At 39.3% G+C, this 14,213-nt stretch overlaps 1 protein-coding gene and 1 pseudogene across 11 annotated transcripts in view; both read left to right on the forward strand.

The window, feature by feature from the left end:
• The window catches only part of tai (basic helix-loop-helix family member taiman), a 443,569-nt gene that overhangs the window by 378,192 nt on the left and 51,164 nt on the right, over nt 1-14,213 (forward strand). For all 11 annotated transcript variants that reach the window (XM_087352653.1, XM_087352650.1, XM_087352649.1 and 8 more), the window contains exon 2: nt 3,821-3,937. In XM_087352653.1, the coding sequence (XP_087208779.1) occupies nt 3,861-3,937 (77 nt within the window). In that variant the 5' untranslated portion in view covers nt 3,821-3,860. The remainder of the gene's footprint in view (nt 1-3,820; nt 3,938-14,213) is intronic.
• On the forward strand, nt 4,668-6,143 carry LOC147873175 (uncharacterized; annotated as a pseudogene).

Here is a 14,213-nt window from a genome sequence, read left to right on the forward strand (position 1 = left end):
TCGCTAATATGAGACCCCAACTATAATTCGAAAACAGGAGCCAATCGACAAATTTTAATATGATTTTCGTGTTCATCAGCCTAAAATTAATCAAGATTGGTTAGTTTCGTTTTTATAACATTTTACGTGTTGACCAGTGTTATCATCTCGCCTACGCTCACGTGTCACAGGTAATGCCTCTTCCCATGTAATTTACCAAGAATTTGTGTATTTGTACGTTCCCGCACGTACGTTACACGCCCTGTTTATTTCATACGCCTGTCTTAACCAATGAAATTATGTTACATAAAGAATGTGAATTACGAAACTTATTGTTTTAACACGTTATTGTGACACTTTCGTGTTATTAGCACTCGAGACTCGGGAGACTCTCAGTTGTAATCGTGGTTTCTGTGGGTTTCATCAGTCCGTTCAGCCATTCGGTTAGGCTACGGCCGTTTCCTTCTAGATCCTTTCCAAGTCATTCACTAATGTTATTCCACGTTGTGTAGTCGAAGCAGTTAACGGCGTCAAGTAATGTACCAGTATTATATACGGCTTTAAAAGTAACCAGAGAATCTGTCAATTCGAAGTTTTATATGAAAGTGGGGGATTGTAATTTTGACTAAAGCGTCATGTGTGTAGTGTTGTCATATTAGCTCACTATTTACTAGAATGTAATGGTTTTGAACCCAGATGTGGCTGCTGAGAAGTAAGTCTGCCGATATCATATTTTGTTGAAAAATACTTGAGCACTTTTAGAATATTTCCCTCTTCAGAACAACAGTCTCTGGCCTTCAATCATTCACTCATGATTCAATTACGGCCATGCAGAGTCAGTTTTTTTTTTTGGTACACGGCAGCCGAAACGCGAACTTAGAGTCGGCCCTACTTTTCCGCCTGAGTGCATTCTCGCCGTATTGTCTCTATCTTAGCCTCTAGCCAGCAGCGTTACTCCACGAATTAAGTGTTCCATTTTATTCGGTATGAAGATAATGCCATTCGTGATCTTCACGCTTTAGACTGCTTTCACACGTGGCTCACGCGAGCTGAAGCGACTACTGGGGATAGAAATCACAGCAAAATGCATTGGACTCTTTTAGACGAGAGCCGGTGAACCCGTGTGAGCGGCTGATGAGCCGCTATGCAGCTCTCCCCGCTAGTAGCGGCTACTGGCGGGGAGAGTTTTGCCTGCTTTAACATGGAACTCTTTTCACGCGAGGCTCAGTGGGCTGCAGATGAAGCCAGTCTAGCCAACGCATTTATACGGGAGAGGAACATTGTGGGAAAGAAAAAAACTTCAGTAAGTTGTTTGTATTAGGTAATGTTTATTAATCATTTATAATATTTCTACTATAAAATATTACTATTTCTTAATATGTGTTGAATTGAATTGAATAAGTAATTGTGCTTGGATCAGCTCATCAGTAGCATGCTTTTCAGCACCGTCTCCTACGTTCAGCGCCACCTCTAGCTGTTTGGATATGGGGGAGAGATGTGAGAACTAAACTGTAGAGTTTTTTATCCGGAATAATAATTTGTTAATTTTATTCTTTTACAATTATTTGTTTTGAAAAAAAATAGTGCTATGATAAAATGGAATACTTTGCTTACTTTAATGTAACAACGATTCTCTCCTCAGCCGGAATACAAATTCTCATAGCTTCTCACAAAAGGAGCCCTTTAAGTTATTGTACAACTTATCAAATGATGCAATTGGCATTCGGAAGTAATTAAAAAACTTATTATCATCTTCCCTCAGTTCACTGTACAATGAATAAAAACTACCGTGTATAAGTCTAGCACTAACAATAGGATACACCCACATTCTCCTATTTCTACGCTTTCTTCGCTTTTGTAAAGCCAATACAACCGAAGCAACCTCTTCATCAAGTTCCGACATGATTTGATGAACGCTGATAATACACTGAAAATGTGTCATTGGAGGGACTGAGTGAAGTTGGTAACTCTAGCGGAGGGTCATGAGAGTCGAACTCTGATATGCTTATCGGCTCCGCTTGAGCTGCATACCGGCTCAGGGGCTCACGTGTGAAAGCAGTCTTTGTGTACAGACATACCTCGGAGATATTGCGGGTTCGGTTCCAGACCACCGCAATAAAGCGAGTCACGAGTTTTTTTGTTTTCCAGTGCATATAAAAGTTATGTTTACACTACACTGTAGTCTATTGAGTGTGCAATAGCATTATGTTTAAAAACATTGCGAGAATTACCAAAATGTGACACAGAGACACGAAGTGAGCACATGCTGTTTGAAAAATGGCGCCGATAGACTTGCTCGACGCAGGGTTGCCACAAACCTTCAATTTGTAAAAAAAACGCAATATCTTCGAAGCGCAATTAAACGAAGTATGCCTGTATTTATCTCCGGACCGCCAACATTATGAGTATCTCGAAACAGAGCTTGCGCCATTTCGTGTATGTGTCCCGAATCTTTTAAAAACGCTGGTTTTTAAACGTATCGGCGGCTGTGCTGCTGCCTGAAAGCTGTCAGAACGTGGAACTGGCCGCGCTCACATTTATCTAGTGCGAAGGTCAAGAATGTGTGAAGTTTTATCTCTGATTTCACATAAGTGGTAATAAAGTGAAGCAGGGTACTGACGAGAGTGACGACATAATGAACAAGCGAAATTCTTGGTGTGATAACAATAACCGATTAATCTAACGTGCAATTTGAAACAGTAGGTTTATGACCGACATTATAATACACTAATACATTCTGTGTTTGAGGTCTGAGGCCTTGACACCGGCGAGAATTTGGATTGTGGTTTACTTGGTTGAGACGCCGTGATGTCCTGTAGATGGTTGCCAGTTCGAAAACCACATACAAGACCACGCAGTGTCATGGTTCAGAATTACAGTTCATATTTTGTATGATTTACTGTCTACAAGCACTGTTTCTGTAACTTTTTTTGTCGGCGTCCGAGTTTGCTATATGGGCCTTCAGATGCTGTTCTGCGAGTTTCCTTGAAACGTACAAATCTATAAAGTGTTGATACTATAAACAGTTTCTTGTTGATACAATGACGTAAACTTTGAAGCAGTGCAAACTTGGCCTGCTGTTGCTGCGAAGATGGAATTGGAGGTTGGCATTCTTGCAAGAACAGGTTGATCTAGTCTTTAATTGTATTAGGAGTTGGGTAGATGCCTCCACAAAACAAACCAAAACCAGGAACCTGTTCCATTACAGAGATACCAGGAAACCTGCATTCACTGTGTGTCCAGATCTGGTCTAGTTCCCTGTGAGAACCTCGCGAGATCACTAACTGCCGATTATGATCACCGAATACATGCTATTTACCCCTTAAATAGTTGTACTGTCTGCGACTGGCGTATGTAATTTAACGCCATTGGACATGTAGTAATTATAAATGATTAAACGAACCACAAGTTTTAAAGTGTGCTGTCTTCGTGTTAATTAATATCTGCGAATAATTTCACTTATTTCTTTGTACGACGTGATTACAATACGAAAATGATAGCTGAATAAACTATAATCGCTGGACGTCCCGGGTTATCTTCTAAGCAAGGACAAGACTTATATTTCCCCGCTACATCCAAAGCGGTTTCTCTCCACCCGCCTTTCCAGTGGGTGCTGAGAGCTCTTTCTCCGCAAATATTTCATGTTGAGATTCTTACTTGTGCGTAACTTTTTCCGTCTTCCTGCATTGAAGGTGTGCATGTTTTTAATGATGCAGGTGCAATGCGTGATCTCTTGTCGGCTTGATGCAGAACCATCAAAGTGTAACCGGGCTCTGTATTTGCAGACAGTGTTGACGCATGGTGTTCACAGTTACTTATTGTTGTGGCTTGTTTGTTTCAGGCTTGGCCCATGTGACCTCCAGGACCCTCTGTGGGTCAAGATGAGTGCAGCAGTCTCTGGAGGGGTCAATAAGAAACGCAAAAAAACCGATACCAAACCTCACGCCCAAGCCCAAATGTAAGTGAAAATTATCTTATATGCCACTTTTAATATAAGGGGAGTTGTTGATTGTTGCATCCTTGTTTTCCATGTGTGGTCGTTCGTTGCGTTAAGAGGTCGAATTTCAAGTAAAGTGTATTAACTAGAGTGATGGTGTTACTAGGTTGTAGCGTCACAGGTAGCTTTGTAACGACTAATCAATCGGCCATCGGGTTGTGGTAAGCAGGGAATCTCTTGACTGGATGCTGTTAGAATACTTTGTATCGTGGTGTGAGTTCGTGTAGGTAAGTAGCTTCAGAAAGTCTTAATGTTAGCAGTCGTTTCGGATTGTTTTCGAGGTAGGCTGTTAAGACCATACTGCATTCAAATACGTTCGTAAAACGTACCAGAAACGTTGTGTACAGAATTACATGTGATCGCAGTTTTTATCGAATACAAACAAATGGATGGATGAGCGGACATTTTATCGTTCGAGACAATTTTTTACAGTAGCATTTAGTGAATTTGGTGTGGGGATATAAACAAGATGGAAGAATATAGAATCTTTCTAAAACTTGTATGCTGAAGAAAGCATATGTTAAAACTAGGGTTCGGATGTTCGTGACATGTCATATTTTCATTGGGGCTTCTATTTTCATTCTAAACTGAAATTAAACACTAACTGAGTGATTCTAATCACAATTAGACTGTATTTATTTTGCATATAAATGCATATTTAGTTTTTGTTTTTGTTTTTGGTCATATTTGTAGTTAAATGCTTATTTTGGTTATATTTTGGGTATAAAATTCTTACTTGTAACTACATTTCTCAGGCATTTACAATGAATCCTATTTTAGTTCTGATGGGACAATTCTGCTCTGTAAACTTTGTGAAGTTAAAGTTACAGCTGGCAAGCGATTTAATATGCATCAACATTGTGATACTGCAAAACATAAAAATAATTTGAGCCGACAAACCAGTCATCAAAGCAAGCAATGACTTCTGTTCGATAACACTGCAACAACTTCACCATCAAACAAAACATCGGAATTTTCAAAGGACCTGTGTGAAATGACGGTGTCTGCCAACATAACACTGAACAAAGTGATCAATGAGCAGTTCAAAACTTTCTTGAAGAAATACACGACTCAGTTAATTCCAGACGAATCAACACTTGAAAAAACTATGTGCCTGCCTATTATGAAGATGTTCTAAAAAGAATTACCTGTACTATGGGCGACAATAAGATTTGGGCTTCGATTGTCTGCGGCAGATATGAAGCGAATGTCGTTATTGGCACGCTCTTTGCTGACCGTCCTGGTGTCATATTCCTTCTTGATACAGTAAACCACTCCTCTATCGCTGTATTTTTCGATAACGCCATGAAACTCTTGTGGAAAGGCGACGTTAAGCGAGACAATATCCTCCTCTTTGTAACGGACGCTGCACCGTATATGGTAAAAGCTGCTTTATCCAAAAATGGTCCATTTAACATGTCTCGCTCATGCCCTACACAGAGTTGCCGAAGAAATTAGTCGTAGTTATACTGAAGTCGACAAGTTGATCTCGAACGTTAAGAAAATGTTCGTTAAAGCTCCATTGAAGGTGCAGAAATTCAAACAACTCGCACCCTCATTGGCTCTTTCTCCTCAGCCGGGACTAACTCGATGGGGTACCTGGCTCGACGCTCCTGAGTACAACTGCGAAAACTACGCAGGTATTGAAGAAATTGTTAACAGTTTTGACAGCAGCGAGGCATTTTCTATCAAAATTGTTTAAGAACTATTTCCCAGTAGTTTGACAGGAAGTCTGGCTTATATAAAATCGAACTATGGAGGCATAGGAACTACAATTTCTCGCCTAGAGGTAGTTGGCGCAGATCTGCATGAAAGTTTGGAGCTGATCAAGGGTCTGGAGTGCGAGATAGGGCAAGCAAGAGTCAAAACAGGTGATGCTGTGAAATCAAAACTTAATACAGTTTTGTGTCCAAATGATAGTTATACGACAATGTGCAAAATAAGCGACATCCTAAGCGGATATGAAGCTACACTGGGAGAAGATGAACCAGCGTTAAACAGCAATGATTTAACCCTCTTCAAATATCATCCGGTGACGTCGTGCGATGTCGAAAGGAGCTTGTCAAGTTACTAGACCATATTGAGCGACAATCGAAGAAGATTTTTATTCGATACCTTGAAAATGCACATCGTTATATATTTTAATACTGCCAAGAAAGAAAAATAAAGAAATGTACGTAATATTTCGAATTTAGTTTATTTATGTATATGTAATTAATGAGTTTGATATGCATGAAAGGCTCATCTTTTAAATTTATTTTCGTTTTATAGGAGCACGTTTTCTCAACATCCGATTCTGATCCAAAACGACGTATTTACAATTTAGAGCGACTGAGGTTTTTGATTAAAATTTGTAGGAAATTAAGTAATGGAATAGTTGTACATGCATATGTATGTAAATAAATAACATGATTGAAATATAAAACGTCTTTTTTAATTTTAGCGAATATTTTTTCATAACGAAGTAGGTCATATTTTGCCTTTTTTGGATCATATTTAGCTGTTTTTGGGGCATATTTGCATGCATATTTCTCGGTTATTTAGGTCATGAACTTCCGAACCTTAGTTATAACAATATCGAAAAAATGAACGTCAGGAGGTGACACTTCGGATGTTGGTAATACGATTTACATTGTACTCGATGCAGTTTTGTCAGGGCCCAAGTCATTATTGAACACTGAGGAAAGCGAGTCGTGGTCCACGTTTTAACTGCCTCTGATGCATTGACAATGTCATCCAGGGAGTACAGTTACATTGAGAATACACATCACTGAAGACTTAACTCAAGGGATAAGTGGTTTGGTACGTGAGTGAGAGCGTGCGGACCCCTGGTTCCACCGTTATACAACGATCTTACGTCATACTTGTGGAGCCGGTAATGCAGCTGTAGTCATTACCTTCATGTATATTCATTTATGGGCGTATGAGAGACGTGGTCATGTGTTTTGCGCAAATATTGTTACTAGTGGGAGGACATAAAAGTGTTCTGAAACCTGCAGCCCGACTTCAGAAAGAACACTAATAATGGCGTTTAAAATCTGACTTGGAAGTTTTAGACAGTACGAAAAATTTGCCCGTGTTGTGGAATCAGGATGATCGTATACTCTCATCCATCCCTGCAACATAGTGCTACTGGAGGCGACAGCGCCTTTATACTGTAATTCCCTACCATCATTAGTACAAACATGGCGAGTTTGCGCGTTTGAACATCTTGGTTTGGAGCGACACTAGCATTACAAGTCTCTTTGGTCTTCGAAAAGTATGCAACTTTTCGTGGGCATTTTTGCTTATAAAATTTGAAAGAACGTCGCTTGTGTGTAAGTATGTGAAATTTGTAAAAGGATTGGATGAAGGATGACCTTACAAATCCTGCGAACGTGGCGAGAGTTGACCTTTGGTGTCACGTCTGACAAATTAAATGTTGTGAAAATATCTTTATGGAAGTTTGCAAAGAAACAGATCCTTAATATTTTACTTATTAGTTAATAGTTCTTGATATAGATTGTAACATCTGATGAAAAAGTGGATGTTACGGTTTCTTCCTAGCACATCTTTTCATACCAGAAGATTGGGGGGGTGGGGGGGGAGAGTATTTGTACGAATGCCCCGACACGTAAGTTTTCTGTTTGAGTGGCGTGTATTAATATAAAAGGAAACATCAGTACTTCTGCACTACGAGGAGAAACAGTGATAGTATTGAATGCCACCACTGTAAGTCCCCTAATCCACAATGGTGTTCAGTGTGGGATTAAACCGTACACTGTGGCTTGCCAAGTTTCTCCAACAAGAAAAATACTTAAGCATGAAGAATTGCATTTAATAAAATTCAGCATTAGTAGTAGTAGTTAAATCGATTGAAACCTATTTGAAGCATTCAGGTTTGTAGGTTTGCCTTTTTCTTCTATATACATGATATTTCGTATTGCCTCGAAATTGTTCTGGATAATGCACATTTTCTGCAAAGAAAACATTTCGTTGTTGCTGGCCAGTGAAGTGTGAATGTTGGCTTTGTGTTTTTTTATCCCCCTTAGCTGGTGGTGGGGAGAGAAATTTACTTTATTATGTCAGATTTCGCTCGAGCTTAAAAGTGCTTTACAGTAGAAGAGGAATTTTATAGTGTGCAAGCATTTCTTTTACTACAGCACATGTAGTGGACATTCGTAGTCTTTAACTTCATAAAGAATTTGTCCCGAACACCGAATGTTCACTGGCATCTCGCCATGTATTACTGTGTTTTTTGTATTACGTGAACCAAAAATTTGTATGGACTTGTCCATTGGCTGTTTAAGCAATAATTTAGATAATTCGTGACTAATTTCGCGGTTAGAATTTGTTTTATTTTGTGGTTGCAGGTTCGAATCTCGGTCATCTAGCCTAATATTTTAGGTCTCCAGTCAAATCCTGGGGTGGCAGTTGCACCATAAAATGCGGAAGTGCCACTTCTTTCCACAAAATTTTAATTCTTCATAATTATAGTACCGTTCACTCGGAAAATGTGCGCAAATTTATGTACTTATCTATGCCTCACTGATATATGACCTTCGGATCTCGTTCTTTACAGCTGGCCATCCTTGAGCATTTGGCTTATAAGTGTGTGGCATAAACACTGCAGGCCGGAAGTAGAAAAGTCGAGAAATAACAGTTTACTGATGAGAGTGAGTCTTTAAAATGCACGTTCGATATACAAACCGCAGATGTAATTTTCTTTCTGAGACACTGAAGTTGTGTTACGGTCGAACACGTAATGCCAATATATGAAAATTAATAATTATGACCGGTAGGAGCAGAATGATTTTAACACTTTCAACTTTTGCCTCAGAGAAACCACTGCTTGTCTCCTTACGAAGATAAACACACACCGTGGACACTGTTGAACGTTAAAATTGTCGTTACTTGTAGTTACCATGTTACTTTAAAGGATTGGGGTTGGGACGAAGCCCTCGTGGTCTTTTTTGAGGGGCAAATCAGTCTTTGTTGTAAATCATAGTTCGAACTTGCACGTAGTTCTACAGTTGTAAGAACTTTATCGACAGACTACGATGGAACCATTACAGTGAACAATGTTATTGTTTGTGGGTGATTTAGTAGGGCATTTCGTGGGATTGACATGGCGACCCACTTGCTAGTGACGTGGAAATTCAGACGTGCGGTATGTTTAAGTTTGTTCAAAATAAGCGTCTGATGGGTGAGTGAGTGTTCCATTGGGTTAAGCAATTTTGTGTTTAAAATATTTATCTATTGTCATAAACAATTTTCTTATGCCTAAGATCCTACCTTAGGCTGTAACGTTGATACGCGTGATCATATAGATTATAGATACTTAGGACTGAGGTCATTTTAAAGACCTGTGTTCAGAGAAGCATTACTGAGAGTTTTAGATGCTGAATATGTCATTAAATCACTCGCATTGCAGAGAGGTTTCTTTGTAACATTCCAGTTTACAAATGTTGTTACAAAACAGTGTCACAGCTGCTGGCTTATTGTGTTCAGTTATTCCTGAAAAGCTGATTGTGAAGCTGCTTGAAAAATTTCCCATCTTTTATGCAGTTGTAATGTTCAGTACCGTGTCAGGAAGCGCCAGCCACTGGTCCGTATTGCATACTATCCACGGCTCTAGACCACATGTTGTTAACCTTTCAAGACGTGGGCCGTATTCTCCATTTCTTATCGACTCGCGAACGGGTGGGTTATACATGAGGGAAATTAATGGGAACTCCGTTGCAGTTTACTAAAAATGGAAACAGGTTCGCGTTTTGAAGATGGCAGTCTTCTGGGTTGTTGCCCCGTGTAGCCTGGTATTAGTTCACCGACGTTTCAGAGGTGCTTGCTGCCTTCATTGTCAAGACGACGAGTCACGATAGCTCTGATGATGGAGGCAGCAACCCTATGAAACTTTGGTAAACTTCTACCAGACAACACGGCGCAACAACCCAGAAGACAGGCATCTTCAGACTCAGCGCTGTGAAAACCTGAATTTTGCGTAGGGTCACATATTGCCTCATTTTTCCTCGACAGATTTGTTTATTTAATTTCATTAATAATTTACTTGGGATAAAATCTTTAATTCCGGTGGTTTCTTTTATGTGAAATACAATATTACAAAGATGTACGGTGGGCCGCATGCAGGTCGAGGGTTGTTGAAATCGAAAGTTCATGCCCATGTTTCAGTGGCGCGAAGATGGAGACGTACCCAGTGACACGGTCTTGTTGAAAATGTGTTAATTGGTATCTATAATATTGATGATGTTTGCAGTTTATCAAGGGGTCGCTGTGACATACGTCGCTCAGAATGATCTAGTTGAAGCCATCATGGCGTCTGGAGTGGGGATGGATATAGTTCCACACATCCATATTCTCAGATTTAGGTTTGTAATGACAATTCGCAATAGCCAGGTGGACCCCCAAAGTCGTTTTGAACCAGTGACTGGTGAGGTATTCCGACGTCCTGTTTTGAAATCGGTACCCATCCACCCAGTCACTGTTTCTTGACACAGCTTAGCCCGAAGTACACAACATTGTGTGTACAAAGTAATCAGTACTCGAACAGAAATTTATTTGGGGCTCTTTGTTTTTCATTTGGCTGATTTACCTTTCGTAAATCCTGCCTTTGCTGTGTCTTTATGAAGCCTCCAACTCGTGTCCCCGTCGCTGTGGGTCCCATAGTCTTTCACATATCCTTACAGTCTGCAGTGACTAGTTATTATTGCTTTCAGATTCACCATCTTCATGCAACCTACCACATATCTGGTTTTAGTTCTGCATTACTGAAATTGATTCCTTATTATAAAGTAACTGACGAAGTAAGAGCCTGTTGCCCCACAACTACAATGATTTCTACGCATTTCGTCACATTTGTCTTAGAAACCGTTACACAGTTTGTACCTTTATCTGTGGTGACGTCATTACCAGATGATTTTTGACTGAGCACTAGGAATTTCAGTATCAGATTAGCGTGGGTCATGTGGACTTGGACCTCCGCCGATGATTTTGTTGATTATTCCTTAATTTTGTCTATTGAAATAGTAATGGACATATATAAATAATGGGTGAACATTGGTCATTAGCAGATTAAGTGGTTGTTCACTTCAGTGAGTGTAAGGGGAAGGACAAAACATGTTGGTTATAGGAAGTGTTGAAGGGACGTAAGCAAGGAGGCTGCCCGTAGGAAGTGAATCTATGAAAATGCGTTGGAGGGTCGAAGGAAGGGGAAACGTGTGGAAGTAAAGACGAAATTATAGTCGTCTTTGAGCATAACGTTGGTGCGAAGCAGTGGTTAATGTTTTGGGAATGCCTAATGTATTCTTTGCTTGGCGATCGCTTGTGAGAGCTGTCCATGACCAAAACAGCTATCCCTAGGATCGCAAGGAACAAATTTAGTAGAAAATGCAACGTGCGTATATAGTTTCAACAAGTGTTGTTTTAATCTACGTATTTTATAATAATCATTTTTAAGTGTGTAGATATTACACCTCGCCTAAATCGCGATTGGCTAATCGGAGTTTGTTTCAGCCCGGAATTCAGATGCAGAAGTGAGCCTTAGTTGACACGTAGACGTTAGAATGTCGTAAGTCCCGAATAGGAAGGCTATTTACCACCATTTTGCTTCCTGTCATATTGTTTATTTTTAGTAGTGAAGCAATGTTGGGGTTTTATTACAAGAACCGTGTCACTTTGTTATATATCCTTGGTACCGACAATGTAGTGTCAATATTTTTATGCACTTGCTGAGTTCGCATGTTGCTTGTTTGTCGCTTGTCTGCACAGTATTGCAGACGCTGGCAGTGCGTTCACACATGAAGACTCAGATTCAACCCCTTCTTTACGGCTGCCTGACAGCTGAGCTGTGTAAAAACTAACCGAAGTTAAAAGTACTGTTTTGACGATGTTGTGACGTCGTGTAGACTCGTAAGTAGATACCAACGTTTCGAAGAAATATGCGTCTTCAGGGCTGAAATGGCATTAGCCTGTTGTATAGAAAATATTCTGCCTCATTTTTGAATTGGTCCGAAAAGTTTTGCTTCAGTTGCCAGTGCATTCATTAAGAGCAGCGATTATGAGCGTGTGCATCCACTGGATGTGTGAAGCCTCATCAGGGATACGTGAAATACGTGGGTTGTGACGTTGTGCAGTGTTTTGCATGGTTACCAACTTTTCTCTGAAACGTCATAACCTCAAATCTCAGATACGCAAGTTGAGATAAAAATTAAGTCGCTGTTGAAAATGGAAAATGGGTACATAAAGTCTCAAGGGTAAGTCGAAAGTGTTTACGTTATCATCAATACACGGTAAATGTCCTTACGACCCAAATATTTTGAAATTTCAATGTCTTTTTAAATCAAGGACGAATTTCTAAAACGGAGATTTTTCTCAAATGGTTCTCAAAGTTTTGATTACATTATAATCATTGTGCCCCTTTAAGAACGCTTCTACCTATGTGTACTACATGCTTTAACATTCTATTTAGATTAATACGGCTTCAGAAGATTGAGAGAATACAAATACTGATATTTAATACATCAGATGCAAAAGGAATAACGATAGATCTGCGGTGTTCATGATTCCATTTATTTTCCAAATGCTTTTTGTTGTTATGAATATCCAGTTTGCCTTGATATTTTGTTGCAGATATTAATCCATGTTAATTACAAAGTTAAATATAGAGTGTCACACTGCATATCTTTCTCTACTTGTATTTATGAAAGTTTATAGGCCACAAAGATTTTTGTCATTTGCCAGTTTATTTGGGTGATGGCCCTTGTTGAAGAAAATTTAAGCTTAATGTAAAGTGAAGTAAGTTCAATAACTTCTATGTAAACAATGGGACATGAACTTCCATATTGGCCTCTATTAATGTTCATTATATTTGAATATACAGGGTGGCGCACGAGATGTCGAATTATTTATATTTAGGTTTAATTTATTATTACACCACATAAATTTACAAACTACATAAACTTTGAAACACAAAAGCATGGGGATTTGGTTTTGTCGTACTAGCTCTTCGAGACGAACGTTCATATTCTACACTACTCGTCGACACAGATCTCCATCTTTATCCTTTCGCCTTTCTCCCTTCTCCCGCTTAGCTAGAGAATGCAGCACTGTCATTTTATACGGGAATAAATGAAGGTCCGAATGGAGAATCCGTTGAATAGAGCGACCAGAGATTCCAAGTTCGGCTTCAGCTCTTCTTGTTGACTTGGTGGGGCTGCGTTCCATTGTCACTCTCACAGCTTCCACGTTCTCTGGTGAACGGACTTGAGAAACACGTCGGCGCTTTGGTTCTAACACTGTTCCGTTATTTTCAAACTGCCGAAACAATCTATAGATTGTGTTTTTAGCGGGAGCCCACCTTGTGCCGAAATGTTGACGAAAACGTCTCTTTGTAACAGTCACACTCTTTGTTTCTGCGTACAAAAGCACCAACTTCGCTCTTTGTTCAACAGCAAGCCGTCCCTTGTCAGCCATCTTAACCAACTGATCTGTGCTGAACCCTAGAGGACTTTCCATAAACCACTGCATCTATGCGCGGAGTTTGAAATATCTCGTTATAATAGTATGACCACAAAATGAAAAACAAATGGTTCAACATCTCGTGCGCCACCCTTCTCTTTAGGTGGTCTAGTCATGTAGAATGTGTAATTGTGCTAGTGTATGCCTTTGTCATATAGAATAATCTTATATAGACATACTCTGCAACATAGAAAAGAAACAAAGAGAATTTGTCAGGCTGTGTTATAATTTCTTTCAGTTTGATATTTTATGTACGTATGATTTAATTCTGATTTTTTAAATTTTACAACACTTTATTCCATTTAATGATATCTCGACACGTATTTCTAATTAATGTTTTCAAGGGCAAAATGAATTGCCATTCCACCTTGGACATTGTTTGTGTCCATCCACCATGTTGTTTTTACTGGTTATAGGAAATTAGAAATTACAATGTTCATGTGAGTTCTTGTGGGACACTGTTAATGGAAATTGTTTAATTAGTTCAGAGTGCTGAGGATGGTCGGACTTACACTCAGAAAAAAACACAATCTCATGAGCATTTCTATTAATAAAGAGAAAATTTAGGAGAAATGTGTGAGTGTATTTTAGGTGCTTGTGGGTATCGGGACACATCGCTTTAAAAATAGGTTAGGTTAGGTTAGGTTAATGTGTGTATACTTGAAAGTTATTATATTTTATTTCAATAAATGACAAGTTATTATATTTTATTTTAATATGCATG

The sequence above is a fragment of the Zootermopsis nevadensis genome, unplaced genomic scaffold (genome assembly GCF_977971745.1).
Source record: "Zootermopsis nevadensis isolate Lab colony 2312 unplaced genomic scaffold, Znev_1.0 Znev_ptg000021l, whole genome shotgun sequence".
NCBI classification, from domain to species: domain Eukaryota; kingdom Metazoa; phylum Arthropoda; class Insecta; order Blattodea; family Termopsidae; genus Zootermopsis; species Zootermopsis nevadensis.